This window comes from Orcinus orca, chromosome 13 (assembly GCF_937001465.1).
Source record: "Orcinus orca chromosome 13, mOrcOrc1.1, whole genome shotgun sequence".
Classification (NCBI taxonomy): Eukaryota; Metazoa; Chordata; class Mammalia; order Artiodactyla; family Delphinidae; genus Orcinus; species Orcinus orca.
Genome location: NC_064571.1, coordinates 51,962,617 through 51,978,241, shown reverse-complemented (window position 1 = coordinate 51,978,241; position 15,625 = coordinate 51,962,617). Strand labels below are relative to the sequence as shown.

The 15,625-nt window shown below is 38.1% G+C and overlaps 1 protein-coding gene across 2 annotated transcripts in view; it reads left to right on the top strand.

Annotated features, from left to right (window-relative positions):
* Positions 1 to 543: 543 nt before the first annotated feature.
* The window catches only part of GTF2A1L (general transcription factor IIA subunit 1 like), a 61,011-nt gene continuing 45,929 nt past the window's right edge, over positions 544 to 15,625 (top strand). The window contains exons 1-3 of one of the 2 annotated variants that reach the window (XR_007470857.1): positions 544 to 1,348; positions 3,867 to 3,968; positions 4,162 to 4,285. Coding sequence is in view for 1 of the 2 variants with exons in the window: in XM_033419115.2 (XP_033275006.2) it covers positions 1,328 to 1,348; positions 3,867 to 3,968; positions 4,162 to 4,285 (247 nt within the window). In the remaining variant the exon portion in view is untranslated. The remainder of the gene's footprint in view (positions 1,349 to 3,866; positions 3,969 to 4,161; positions 4,286 to 15,625) is intronic. The other variant, XM_033419115.2, reaches the window with a different exon arrangement.

Sequence of the window (15,625 nt, the reverse complement as noted above, 5' to 3'; positions counted from 1 at the left end):
TTGCCAGGTAGAGATACAATCATTAAAAATTACTATGTAACATTCTTGGCTTTTTGTAAAAGAAATTTCAGATAGTTTTCAATTTAGGAAAGTCTTCTAAAGGGCTTCATATAAATTAGCTTCTTGAAACTCACAAACTATAAGGTACCTGGCCCAGGCAAAGCAAATACAGAATGGTTGGATATAAATAGCTTTACTGAACTTACATGCACAAATAAATAAATAAATAAACAGCCAATTTTAAACCTGATAGGAGTTTTAATCATTCAGTAATTTAGCCATCTGGTTAGGTCAGGATCTATCTGCAGGCTAGAAAGTCTGTTTTAAAAGGCAGAGTAGTGGCAATAAATGACTTGTTCCCTTATCTAACCATCTAGGTTATCTGTGCTTACATCTACCCTCAGCCCTAGGCAAGGTATGCCCCTAGATGCTCTACCCTTCAGGGGAAGGAGGGAATTATTACAGGTCAAGAGTGTCATTTCTGCCTGAGGAGGAAAAGGAGCCTGGGTGGTATTGGGGTGCTGACTTTATTTTAGCAGTGGTTCTCCAACTTGGCTGCATAATAGAATCAGATTCTCTGGGGTGAGACTCAGGTGCCAAACCTTTATTAAGCTCCCCAGGTGATTTCAGTGTGCAGCCAAAGCTGAAAATCTTTGGTTTGGGACAAAGAGTCTCCTTGAAGTGCCCATCAGAATCACCTGGAGAGCATGTTAAAGTTACAGAAGGCTAGGTCCCAGCCTCAGAGTTTCTGATTCAGTAGGTCTGGGGAGGGACCCAATAATTTGCATTTTTAACAGGTTTCCAGATGAAGCTGATGTTGCTGTCGTACACTTTGAGAACCAATCTTAGAAGAGTTTGACTCTTATTATATACTGGAGTTCAGCTGTGACTGGGGCGTAAGGGGAGGAATGAAAATTGGCAGAAGGAAAGGACAGATACCACTAGCTCCCCTCTTCTCAAAGGTAAAGTGAACTGGGATCTACCGCTGCATTGCTCATCCCCTATTTTCTTAGCCTTTATTTTATAGATTGAGAAAATAAAGGCTCTTCAAGGGTCATGTGAACGGCCCAAAGTTGGTTACACCAGAGTTAACCACCCTGTTTTATCTGGCCTCTTTGGACTTTCAGGTCAACCTCTTAACTGCCTCTGCAGCGCGACTCCACTTAGCCCTCGTCATTAACCTTTGTCTCCTCCCCCGCCCCGCCCCCAGCGTCCTGACGGCGTTGCGTGGACAACGTGCACCTACGTTCAAAGCACGCAAAGAACGGTGCTCGGAGGCCATCGCGTGCTGCGCAGGCGCAAGCGGCAAGGCGCTGGAGCGGCGGTCATGGAGTCCGTCAACCCGGTGGTAAGGACCACCAGCCTGGCCTCTCGGCCTGTGCTCCGTGCAGAGGGAGCGCGGTCCTGGGCTCATGGCAGTGGAGCTCCGTACACCCTTTTTTTTTTCCCTCCTGGCTCTTTACAGACTTTCAGGAGCCCTCTCCCTTAGGGGCTCCTCTGTCCTTCTCCTCCGTGTTAGAGGAAGTAGATGAGGGCCAGTAGCTCAGCCGGAAGTTGGACCAGGCCCCCCGCCAGAAAAACAAGCACCCCTCTTCTTCTTCTTACTCCTCATCGAACTGAGGTCCTCTAGAGTGAGGATTTGAGAAGGTGGTTAGAGACGGAACGGAACTTAAGCCTCCCAGTTTAGTGTGTTAAGAATTACTGAGTTCAGTTGTACTCTAATTGTAGTTCTTAATTTTAGTATGACCACTGTTGAGTCTAAGCTATATTATTTACCCGAAATAAGAGGTAATGTGATACTTTAGGTTACCCCACCACATATTTTTAGAGTTCTCCCGCACCCCTCCATTTCCCCATCCTTAAGCATCTTAATGTTTAAGTGTACAGTTGGAATTGATAAAACGTCTGGTTGCTTTGTTACCATTAAGGAGTACGTAAACCTCGCATGAGAACTGACAGGCTAAATGGTCTTGTGAGACCCTCTATCAATCCTAAAAATTGATTTAAAGAAAAAAAGTCAAGAAATCACGTTTATTTTCAGTTCATTTCAACAGACTTCACATTTGGTGAAAGGCAATGTGCTTGTCCTGATCTGTGTTGTTTTATGGGTTCCATCTATACATACGAAGGATAAAATGGTTCATTTCTGAAGACAAGTTATTCTTTTAATGTGTATCCTTTTTCTGATAATGTATTTTAATATATGTGAAATAATTATGCTTGAATGTAAGCTTACCGTGTATACCATTTTATTTGATGGTGAAACTCCAACGAGTGTGTGTGTGTTTTCTTTTACATAGGGAAGAGGTTAAGATGGATTTCCTGGGCTATGCATAGTGGACTATACATATACTAATGAAAATAACAGGGAAAGAATATAAAGTCTAGCTGTAGTCCTAGAAGAGAAAGTATGTTCAATTCCTACTTTGCTTTTGAAAAATTATGTTCTAATGGGTTATTTTTGATGGCTGCTGTTACATTCTGAGGGTAGATCTTAAAAGATGTTTTTATCCGTAGGAGTTTTTACCTCTAGCTTTAAGTGTGATCACACTAGCTGGGCCTAACACTGACACATCAGTTAAGCACGGCTTTATCAGGGTAGACTGTTTTAGAAGAAGGAACTAATCTAGGGCACTTAATCTTATTGACTATGCTTGTGAATAACGTATTATTTAAATATTACTGATTGGCTTTTTCATAGGCTCACTCTGGGTCTTTAGAAGGAATAAGTTTAATACCTAACTACTCTTCGCATGAATAGGAGTACTTAGAGTACTAACTGCGTAGTATGAAAAAGCAGTCCTAGAATGACAGAATTTTCAATTTGGCCTGATTAAGCAATTTGAAATAAGAGCAATTCAACTAAATTCCTATTTTGTTATTTCTTATCAGTAGAACTTCCACTAGGTCAGTATTGTCAGTACACTTAGCATTGCCATTCTTTTTTTGCATTTTTTAATTTTATTTAATTTTATTTGATCTTTTTTGGTGGTGCCGCGTGGCTTGCGGGATCTTAGTCCCCACACCAGGGATTGAACCCAGGCAGTGAAAGCGCTGAGTCCTAACCACTGGACTGCCAGGGAATTTCCTAGCATTGCCATTTTGGACTAGGGTGGGAGTGGAGCACAGTTTACGTAGATTTGAAGGACTCAGTTTATTTCACAGGGCTGTTTTTCTATTGATATTGACCAGTTTTTAATCTGGTAAAGATCTGCTTTTAGGATGTTACTTAGTCTCTGCAGTATGCAGATTGTGGAAGGGTAAGGTTTGTTTATGTCCTCCTTAGTTTCTCTTAGGAAATCCTTTTTGGTGCAGTTGTACTTTTACTTGACCATGGTTCAGAATATCTTTTTGGACTCTGTATGTTGGAAGCGGGACAGAATTTGGTGACTCTATTGTAGATGCTTGCCCCAAATTTATGGCTTGGAATTTATTTACATTTATGGAAGTAATATAGCAAACTCTAAAAAAGCTCTCTGGGTCCCTCTGAGAAAAAGGTAAATTGAAAACAAAAGGTTCATTTCCACCTGTCTTAAATTAATTTCCTTTTTAAAAAGGAGTGTGGAGGTTAAATACTGACACAAAAGCCAAGGATCCTAAAAGTAACCATACATCTTGATGAGATTATTATCTCATATTTTCTTGTAGTATTGTGATTCAGCCCTATAGATAAGCTGAGACTGTGGGTCTGAAGTTAACCAATTTATGGAAAGCTAAGACTGTATTGGGAATAGGATGCACAGAGTGAAAATCCTTACGGTGGCTTTTCTTCAAATATAAGATTAGAAAGTGTATACTGCATGTTTTTTAAGGCTGGATACACTCAAACTTGAGAATGTAAAACTTTAACAATTGCTTTTATGTAGCCTAAACTCTACAGATCTGTAATTGAAGATGTAATTGAAGGAGTGCGGGATCTATTTGCTGAAGAAGGTATAGAGGAACAAGTCTTAAAAGACTTGAAGCAGGTTTGTAGACAGTAGAAGTTTCTCTCTTGTTTTTTCAGCTTAAAAAAATGGATAAATTAAATTCAAACCCCTTAACTATAGTTTAATACTTACCCATTTATTGTGCCTTCAGCTGACAATTTAAAAGTAAAAAATATGAGTAAATATCCTAATTTTTTTTTTTTTAGAGCAAACATTTTGTTTTTCTCTGCAGCTCTGGGAAACAAAGGTTTTGCAGTCTAAAGCAACAGAAGACTTCTTCAGAAATGGTGTCCATTTGCCTTTGTTCACCCTTCAGTTGCCACACAGCTTGCACCAAACATTGCAATCATCAACAGGTTGGATATAGTTAGTAAATTAGTACTATATGCAGAACAAATTCTCATTTGGTGGTGGTTTGGCATTAGGGTAATGTTCTTAAGGGGAGAGGGCTTGGACTTCAAAATCATTGCTATTAAAAGAACACAGGATAAGTCATCACTGCCATGTAATAATTGACAAAAAAATTAGGTTATTTAAACTATTTTTAAAACTATTATAGTCCACAAAGGTGACAAAGCCTTACTTCATAGGAACAAATTATATAGTTTGTGGGCTATTGGAAATACCCTTTGTTTATCTCAGAGGATTTGATTGGCTCTAGTAAAGGAGTAATCCAGCCAGTTGGTGAAGAAGCAGAGGGAAAGATGGGTGCTTGCAAGCTTGTGCATTCTTTCTCTTTCTCTTGCTATCTGTATGTATTGTAATTCTGTAATTGAAATGGAAGCAAAATGGAGTATAAACAGGAATATGGAGGTTATTCAGGCTACTTCACAGTTTTGGATATAAAATGATGGCTAGAAATGGACCATATGCGTATTGTCTTTAATCTTGGACTTAAATCTAGACCTCTGCTTTTAAGGGAAATATTTGTCCATATTATGTCTATCAATTTAAACTGGAAAAGACTAACTACTAAAAGATAAAACAATACTATTATATCTTTCTAGCCTTTATTTCTTTTTTTCTCCTCTGATTCTTATAATCCTTATGCTATCCTGATGTGTGTGTATATACATCTACATGTTGATGTACAGAGATGCAGGCACATAGGGATGCACTGACAGCCACAGAGGCACACACCAACAGACATATCCAGACTCAGGGGACACACCCAGATACAGACGTGTGCAGATACAGACACACACACACAAGTAGGTTTTATTGGATTTAGCCGAAATTCAATAGATGAATGTCTGCAAGAGGTAAGGGTAGATTTTGGATTAGATTGTCAGTAAAAACTAGATTGTTCATGGCATACTTGGGAAAATTCACATGAAAATCTTGTGGGTCAAGGTGAGGGGAAAATATCGATAGTAAGGAGGCTACTACCTCGTCTATTGCAAAATGAGAGAATTTAAGTGTGACAGCAATTATAATGTATAAAAATGAAAATAACAATGAGTGTTGAGTTACCAAACACAACTTATATAATGCTGTGCTTAAAATGTGTAACGTTGCTCTTTAAGAGTTAGCATGGCTGTTTTAATTATTAAGTTGACACATTGAATTACATCAATTGTTCGGTTTTTGGCTATGCTTTCATTTTTAACTTTACTGTTTTATTAGGGCATCCCTTTTATTTCTCTATTTAAATAACATTCTTTTAATTTTTTTCTTCATTAGAGAACTTTAAAGATTTTTTCCTTAGGAGTGGCTTGGAGGGTGGTGAATGTGGAGTAGTAAAATATTTGATTGTCTTTTATGAAAAGCATGGTTCTTAAGAAAAGACTAGCTGGAACCCTATTGTAATACTTGATTTTGCCTCAAGATGGTAATATTACCAGTGATTTAAATCACAAAATAGTATTGCAACTAATATATCTAGCTGACTTTCACTCAGCACTTCTTTCTTTCTAATTCTGTCTTAGAGGTTAGAATAATTGAAATAATTCCATTTAAACAAGACAGTTTTTCTTCTTATTCTTTTCTGCATCATTCATGATGAAGTGAAGAGGAAGCACATGTATCCTGTAAAACTGCGTTATAGGCCTTTTTCCTATCCCTCTTCATTTCTAGGTACTCTGCAATAAGATTCTTGAAGTAAACAGCCTCATAAAATTGAAGTACTTTTTAATTATATCATCTTGTTGTATGCTTCTAAAAGCCTGATTAAGGTAGCCTAAACATACGCTACAACCTTTCTATCTCTTGATAACAAGTTCAAATTAAATCTACAGTGGAATAAGTCCTTTGCCTTTGTCTTCTCCACTGTTAAAATTTGTTTGCCCTGTTGTATTTTCTTTGACTCTATTATCCATTTGTTTAGTCATTTGCCATATCTTCAGTTGTCAACTTTTTTTTTTTTTGGTCTCAGGACCTCTTTACACTTAAAAATTGAGAACCTCAAAGTGCTTCCTTTTATGTGGGTTGTTAGTATCTATTTACCATATTAGAAATTAAAGCTGAGAAATTTTTAAAATGTTGATTTATTAATTTAAAAAATGATTGTATGTTAATATATATTTGTTAAAAATAACTCTTTTCCAGAATAAAAAAATATTTAGTGAGAAGACTGGTATTGTTTTACTTTTCTGCAATTCTTGTTAATGTCTGGCTTAATACAAGACAGCTGGATTCTCATATCTATTTCTAAATTTAATCTGTTGTGATATGTAGTTTTGGCAGGAGAAAATCTAATCTTCCACAGATAGATAATTGGAAAAGGAAGAGTGTTTTAATAGCTTTTTCAGGTAATTTGGTACTATGCTAAAACTCAACACGTGGTAGTTTCTGAGAGGTTAGCTGCAAAGTGTAATCTGAAACCATATCAATGGACTTTTTGTGATGTTAAAGTTCACTGGTATATCTTGCATTTTGAATGACTCTCTAACCCCTGTGTAATTTTGTAACATACGTGGGTGACGTGGAAAATACTGGTTCACTGAGTTATACATTTGACACATTGGTCATTGTACAGGATAAAAAATCATATTAATATCGCCACATATCTCACAGAAAAGTGTTTAAGTATTGGAAAGCGATGAAGCTTACTGTAATGGATATAGTTTTCAAAATTCTAATTTTTGCTTGAAAGCTTGAATTTTATCATTGCCAAACAAATACTGTCAGTTTGTTTTCCTTGAGGTGATGGGCACACTTAGTTCATTTTCAAAAGATTGCCAAATACCCAAGTCTGATGAACCACAGTTTCTGTCAGTTTTTCTTTCAGGTAAAATAGTGTTTCTTGAAAAAAGAAATTAGCTAGGTCAGCTCCCAACTTAAACAATAGCACCATTGGATTTCCTCATACTTGCCTGTACTTCTGTATGCTACAGAAATGCTTTATATGTTCTTCCTATTTCCTCACACAGAATATTAAAAGCAAGTATACTTGAGGGTTGAAATTTAGTAAAAATAATTCTTTATGGTTACATTAAGGAATTTCTTAAGTGAAACAGTTTTGTTGTTGCTGGTTTTATTTGTTTATTTTTAAACTGTGAGTAAATAGCAATGGAGAATAAATACAATGAGCACTAGTAAGGCTTGGTGCTTACAAGCTTAATTCATGTGAAGGTGCCTTCAGTTTTATTTATCACGGCTTTGTGCTATCAGTGCAAATGTCAGCACCACCCCCTGCCTTAAAATATTTAGTGAAAAATTAAAAAGGCATATATTGTTTTGATATTATAAAAATAGTTTTGACCTTATGAACACCCTGAAAGTATCTTAGGGACCCCCAGGGGTTTGTACACTAAACTTTGAGAACTGCTGTTCTATTCTTATATTCTATTATATATAATTTATAATCCACTTTTAAAAAATACTTACTTTTTTAGAACATCTTTAGGTTCACAGCAAATTTGAGAGAGGGTACAGAGATTTCCCATATACTCCTTGCTCCCACTTATGCATAGCCTCTCCAGTTAACATACCCCACCAGAGTGGTACATTTGTTACAGTTGATGAACCTGCATTGACATATCGTAAACACCCAAAGTCCATAGATTACATTGTCACTTTTGGTGTTGTACATTCTGTGGGGTTGGGCAAGTTTATAATGACTTGACTCCATTGTAATAGTTTCATACAGAGTATTTCCATTGCCCAAAATATCTTCTGTGCTCCTCTGCATCTGTTCCCCTCACACCAATCCCTGGCAACCACTGATCTTTTTACTGTCTCCATAGTTTTGCCTTTTCTAGAATGTCATGTAGTTGTAACACTATAGTATACAGCCTTTTCAGGTTGGCTTCTTTCAGTTAGTAATATGATTTTTTAAAAAATAAATTTATTTATATTTGGCTGCGTTGGATCTTAGTTGCTGCACCCGGGTTTTCTCTAGTTGCGGTGAGCGGGGGCTACTCTTTGTTGTGGTGTGCGGGCTTCTCATTGCGGTGGCTTCTCCCGCTTCAGAGCACAGGCTCTAGGCACACAGGCTTCAGCAGTTGTGGCATGGTGGGCTCAGCAATTGTGGCTTGTGGGCTCCAGAGCGCAGACTCAGTAGTTCTGGTGCACGGGCCCAGTTGCTCCGTGGCATGTGGGATCCTCCCGGACCAGGGCTTGAACTCGTGTCCCCTGCATTGGCAGACGGATTCTCAACCATTGTGCCACCAGGGAAGTTCAGTAATATGATTTTAAGTTTCTTCCATGTCTTTTCATGGCTTGATAGCTCCTTTCTTTTCAGCACTGAATAATATTCCATTGTCCGGAGGTACCACAGTTTATATATCCATTCACCTACTGAGGGATGACATCTTGGTTGCTCTCAGGTTTTGGCAATTATGAATAAAAGTGCTGTAAACATTTGTGTGCAGGTTTTTGTGAAGAAATAAGTTTTCAGCTCCTTTGGGCAAATACCAAGAAGTGTGATTGCTGGATCATATGGTAAGAGTATGTTTAGCTTGGTAAGAAACTGTCCAACTGTCTTCCAAAGTGGCTGAACCATTTTACATTCCCCAGCAATGAATGAGAGTTTGTTGCTCCGCATACTTGCCAGCATATTGCTGTTATCAGTGTTCTGAATTTTGTCCATTCCAATAGGGGTGTAGTGGTATCTCGTTTTAATTTACGTTTCCCCAATGACATATGATATGGAGCATCTTTTATATTTTTCATATGCTTATTTGCCATATATATATCTTCTTTGGTGAAGTGTCTATTTAGGTCTTTGGCCCATTTTTTAATTGGTTTGTTTGCTTATTGTTAAGTTTTGAGAGTTCTTTGTGTTTTTTTTTTTTTTTAGTAAATTTGCCTTTTATTTATCTTTTTTTTTACTTTTTTTAAATATCTTTATTGGAGTATAATTGCTTTACAATGGTGTGTTAGTCTCTGCTGTAGAACAAAGTGAATCAGCTATACGAACACATATATCCCAATATACCCTCCTTCTTGAGTCTCCCTCCCACCCTCCCTATCCCACTCCTCTAGGTGGACACAAAGCACCGAGCTGATCCCCCTGTGCTATGCGGCTGCTTCCCACTAGCTATCTGTTTTATATCTGGTAGTGTATATATGTCCATGCCACTCTCTCACTTCGTCCCAGCTTACCCTTCCCCCTCCCCGTGTCCTCAAGTCCATTCTCTACGTCTGCATCTTTATTCCTGTCCTGCCCCTAGGTTCTTCAGAACCATTTTTTTTTAGATTCCGTATATATGTGTTAGCATATGGTATTTGTTTTTCTCTTTCTGACTTACTTCACTCTGTGTGACAGACTCTGTGTCCATCCACCTCACAACAAATAACTGTTTAATTTCTTTTGATGGCTGAGTAACATTCCATTGTATATATGTGCCACATCTTCTTAGTCCATTCATCTGTCGATGGATACGTAGGTTGCTTTCATGTGCTGGATATTGTAAATAGTGCTGCAATGAACATTGTGGTACATGACTCTTTTTGAATTATGGTTTTCTTAGGGTATATGCCCAGTAGTGGGATTGCAGGGTCATATGGTAGTTCTATTTTTAGGTTTTAAGGAACCTCCATACTGTTCTCTGTAGTGGCTGTATCAAGTTACATTCCCACCAACAGTGCAAGAGGGTTCCCTTTTCTCCACACCTTCTCCAGCATTTCTTGTTTGTAGATTTTTTGATGGTGGCCATTCGGACCAGTGTGAGGTGATACCTCATTGTAGTTTTGATTTTCATTTCTCTAATGATTAATGATGTTGAGCATCCTTTTATGTGTTTATTGGCAATCTGTATGTCTTTGTTGGAGAAATGTCGATTTAGGTCTTCTGCCCATTTTTGAATTGGGTTGTTTTTGATATTGAGCTGCATGAGCTGCTTGTATATTTTGGAGATTAATCCTTTGTCAGTTGCTTTGTTTGCAAATATTTTCTCCCATTCTGAGGCTTGTCTTTTCACCTTGTTTATGGTTCCCTTTGCTGTGCAAAAGCTTTTAAGTTTCATTAGGTCCCATTGCTTATTTTTGTTTTTATTTCCATTTCTCTAGCAGGTGGGTCAAAAAGGATCTTGCTGTGATTTATGTCATAGGTTGTTCTGCCTATGTTTTTCTTTAAGAATTTTATAGTGTCTCGCTGTACATTTAGGTCTTTAATCCAATTTGAGTTTATTTTTGTGTATGGTGTTAGGAAGTGTTCTAATTTCATTCTTTTACATGTAGCTGTCCAGTTTTCCCAGCACCACTTATTGAAGAGGCTGTCTTTTCTCCATTGTATATTCTTGCCTCCTTTATCAAAGATAAGGTGACCATATGTGCATGGGTTTATCTCTGGGCTTTCTATCCTGTTCCGTGGATCTATATTTCTCTTTTTGTGCCAGCACCATACTGTCTTGATTACTATAGCTTTGTAGTATAGTCTGAAGTCCAGGAGCCTGATCCCTCCAGCTCCATTTTTCTTTCTCATGATTGCTTTGGCTATTCGGGGTCTTTTGTGTTTCCATACAAATTGTAAAATTTTTTGTTCTACCTCTGTGAAAAATGCCATTGGTAATTTGATAGGGGTTGCGTTGAATCTGCAGATTGCTTTGAGTAGTATAGTCATTTTCACAATGTTGATTCTTCCAATTCAGGAGCATGGTATATGTCTCCATCTGCTTGTGTCATCTTTAATTTCTTTCATCAGTGTCTTATAGTTTTCTGCATACAGGTCTTTTGTTTTCTTAGGTAGGTTTATTCCTAGATATTTTATTCTTTTTGTTGCAGTGGTAAATGGGAGTGTTTCCTTAATTTCCCTTTCAGATTTTTCATCATTAGTGTATAGGAATGCAAGAGATTTCTGTGCATTAATTTTGTATCCTGCTACTTTACCAAATTCATTGATTAGCTCTAGTAGTTTTCTGGTAGCATCTTTAGGATTCTCTATGTATAGTATCATGTCATCTGCAAACAGTGACAGTTTAACTTCTTCTTTTCTATTTGGATTCCTTTTACTTCTTTTTCTTCTCTGATTGCTGTGGCTGAAACTTCCAAAACTAAGTTGAATGATAGTGGTGAGAGTGGGCAACCTTGTCTTGTTCCTTATCTTAGTGGAAATGGTTTCAGTTTTTCCCCATTGAGAATGATGTTGGCTGCAGGTTTGTCATATATGGCCTTTATTATGTTGAGGTAAGTTCCCTCTGTGCCTACTTTCTGGAGAGGTTTTATCATAAATTGGTGTTGAATTTTGTAAATCGCTTTTTCTGCATCTATTGAGATGATCATATGGGTTTTCTCCTTCAGTTTGTTAATATGGTGTATCACATTGATTGATTTGTGTATATTGAAGAATCCTTGCATTCCTGGGATAAACCCCACTTAATCATGGTGTATGATCTGTTTAAAGTGCTGTTGGATTCTGTTTGCTAGTATTTTGTTGAGGATTTTTGCATCTGTGTTCATCAGTGTTACTGGCCTGTAGTTTTCTTTGTGACAGCTTTGTCTGGTTTTGGTATCAGGGTGATGGTGGCCTCATAGAATGAGTTTGGGAGTGTTCCTCCCTCTGCTATATTTTGGAAGAGTTTGAGAACGATAGGTGTTAGCCCCTCTCTAAAGGTTTGATAACATTCGCCTGTGAAGCCATCTGGTCCTGGGCTTTTGTTTGTTGAAAGGTTTTTTTTTTTTTTTTTTTTTTTTTTTTTGCGGTACCCGGGCCTCTCACTGTTGCGGCCTCTCCCGTTGCAGAGCACAGGCTCCGGACGCGCAGGCCCAGCGGCCATGGCTCACGGGCTCAGCCGCTCCGCGGCATGTGGGATCTTCCCGGACCGGGGCACGAACCCGTGTCCCCTGCATCGGCAGGCGGACTCTCAACCACTGCGCCACCAGGGAAGCCCTGTTGAAAGATTTTTAATCACAATTTCAATTTCATTGCTTGTGATTAGTCTGTTTATATTCTCTGTTTCTTCCTGGTTCTGTCTTGGAAGGTTTTGCTTTTCTAAGAATTTGTCCATTTCTTCCAGGTTGTCCATTTTATTGGCATACAGTTGATTGTAGTAATCTCTCATGATCCTTTATATTTCTGCAGTGTCTGTTGTAACTTCTTGTTCATTTCTGATTTTATTGATTTGAGTCCTCTCCCTCTTTTTCTTGATGAGTGTGGCTAATGGTTTATCAATTTTGTTTATCTTCTCAAAGAACCAGGTTTTAGTTTTATTGATCTTTGCTATTGTTTCCTTCATTTCTTTTTCATTTATTATCTGATCTGATCTTTATGATTTCTTTCCTTCTGCTAACTTTGGGGGTTTTTTTGGTTCCTTTTTCTCTATTTGCTTTAGGTGTAAGGTTAGGTTGTTTATTTGAAAGTTTTCTTGTTTCTTGAGGTAAGAATATATTGCTATAAACTTCCCTCTTAGAACTGGTTTTGCAGCATCCCATAGGCTTTGGGTTGTCATGTTTTCATTGTCATTTGTTTCTAGATAGTTTTTGATTTCCTCTTTGATTTCTTCAGTGATCTCTTGGTTATTTAGTAGTGTGTTGTTTAGCCTCCATGTGTTTGTATTTTTTACAGATTTTTTTCCCTGTAATTGATATCTAGTCTCGTAGTGTTGTGGTTCGAAAAGATACTTGATACGATTTCGGTTTTCTTAAATTTACCAAGGCTTGATTTGTGACCCAAGATATGATCTATCCTGGAGAATGTTCCATGAGCACTTGAGAAGAAAGTGTGTTCTGTCGTTTTTGGATGGATTCTCCTATAATTATCAGTTAAGTCCATCTTGTTTAATATGTCATTTAAAGCTTCTCTTTCCTTATTTATTTTCATTTTGGATGATCTGTCCATTGGTGTACGTGAGATGTTAAAGTCCCCCATTATTATTGTGTTACTGTCGATTTCCTCTTTTAGAGCTGTTAGCAGTTGCCTTATGTGTTGAGGTGCTCCTATGTTTGATGCCTGTATATTTATAATTGTTATATCTTCTTCTTGGATTGATCCTTTGATCATTATGTAGTGTCCTTCCTTGTCTCTTGTAACATTCTTTATTTTAAAGTCTATTTTATCTGAGTATTGCTACTCGAGCTTTCTTCTGATTTCCATTTGCATGGAATATCTTTTTCCATCCCCTCACTTTCAGTCTGTATGTGTCCCTAGGTCTGAAGTAGGTCTCTTGTAGACAGCATATGTACGGGTCTTGTTTTTGTATCCATTCAGCCAGTCTGTGTCTTTTGGTTGGAGCATTTAATCCATTTACATTTAAGGTAACTCTTGATATCTATGTTCCTATTACCATTTTCTTAGTTTTTTGGGGTTTGTTATTTTAAGTCTTTTCCTCCTCTTGTGTTTCCTGCCTAGAGAAGTTCCTTTAGCATTTGTTGTAAAGGTGGCTTTGTGGTGCTGGATTCTGTTAGCTTTTGCTTCTCTGTAAAGATTTTAATTTCTCCATCGAATTTGAATGAGATCCTTGCTGGGTAGAGTAATCTTGGTTGTAGGTTTTTCCCTTTCATCACTTAAATATGTCCTGCCACTCCCTACTGGCTTGCAGTTTCTGCTGAAAGATCAGCTGTTAACCTTATGGGGATTCCCTTGTATGTTATTTGTTGTTCTTCCCTTGCTGCTTTTAATATTTTTTCTTTGTATTTAACTTTTGATAGTTCGATTAATATGTGTCTTGGCATGTTTCTCCTTGGATTTATCCTGCTTGGAACTGTCTGTGCTTCCTGGGCTTGATTGACTATTTCCTTTCCCATATTAGGGAAGTTTTCAACTGTATTCTCTTGAAATATTTTCTCAGTCCCTTTCTTTTTCTCTTCTTCTTCTGGGACACCTATAATTTAAATGTTGATGTGTTTAATGTTGTCCCAGAGGTCTCTGAGACTGTTCTCAATTCTGTTCATTCTTTTTTCTTTATTCTGCTCTGAGGTAATTATTTCCACTATTTGATCTTCCAGGTCACTCGTCCATTCTTCTGCCTCAGTTATTCTGCTATTGATTCCTTCTAGAGAATTTTAAATTTCATTTATTGTGTTGTTCATCATTGTTTGTTTGCTCTTTAGTTCTTCTAGGTCCTTGTTAAATGTTTCTTACATTTTCTCCATTCTGTTTCCAAGATTTTGGATCATCTTTACTATCATTACTCTGAATTCTTTTTCAGGTGGACTGCCTATTTCCTCTTCATTTGTTTGGTCTGGTGGGTTTTTACCTTGCTCCTTCATCTGCTGTATATTTCTCTGTCTTCCCGTCTTGCCTAACTTAGTGTGTTTGGGGTCTCCAGCCTGCAGGTTCGTAGTTCCCATTGTTTTTGGTGTCTGCCTCCAGTGGGTAAGGTTGGTTCAGTGGGTTGTGTCGGCTTCCTGGTGGAGGGGACTGGTGCCTGTGTTCTGGTGGATGAGGCTGGATCTTGTCTTTCTGGTGGTCAGGACCGCGTCTGGTGTGTGTTTTGGGGATGTTTGTGAACTCAATATGATTTTAGGCAGCCTCTATTCTAATGGGTGGGGTTGTGTTCCTGTCTTGCTAGTTGTTTGGCGTGGGATGTCTAGTACTGGAGCTTGCTGGTCGTTGAGTGGAGCTGGGTGTAAGCATTGAGACGGAGGTCTCTGGGAGAGCTCTTGCCGATTGATATTATATTGATATCTTGCCGGGATATCTGTGGCGGTCCAGTGTCCTGAACTCGGCTCTCTCACTTCAGAGACTCAGGCCTGACCCCTGGCCAGAGCGCCAAGACCCTGTGAGCCACATGGCTCTTTTGGGAAGTCTGAGGTCTTCTGCCAGCATTCAGTAGGTATTCTGTAGTATTTGTTCCACATGTAGATGTATTTTTCCGAGATCAAACGAGATCAGGCGTGTTCAGGATGGTATGGCGGTAGACTGTAGATGTATTTTTGATGTATTTGTGGGGAGGAAAGTGATCTCCATGTCTTACTCCTCCACCACCTTGAAGGTCCTCCGTCTCTTTTTTTATTTTGGATAACAGTCCCTTATCAGGTATGTCTTTTGCAAATATTTTCTCCCAAACTGTGGCTTGTCTCCTCATTCTCCTTACATTGTCTTTTGCAAAGCAGTTTTTAATTTTAATGAAGTCCAGCTTATCAGTTATGTCTTTCATGGATTGTTCCTTCAGTGTTGTATTAAAAAAGTCATTGCTATGCTCAAGTCATGTAGATTTTCTCATATGTTATTTTCCAGGAGTTTTACAGTTTTGCAGTTTACATTTAGCTCTGTGATCCATTTTGAGTTAACTTTTGTGACGCGTGTAAGATCTGTATCTAGGTTCATTTTTTTTTTTGCACTGGATGTTCAGTTGTTCCAGCACTATTTGTTG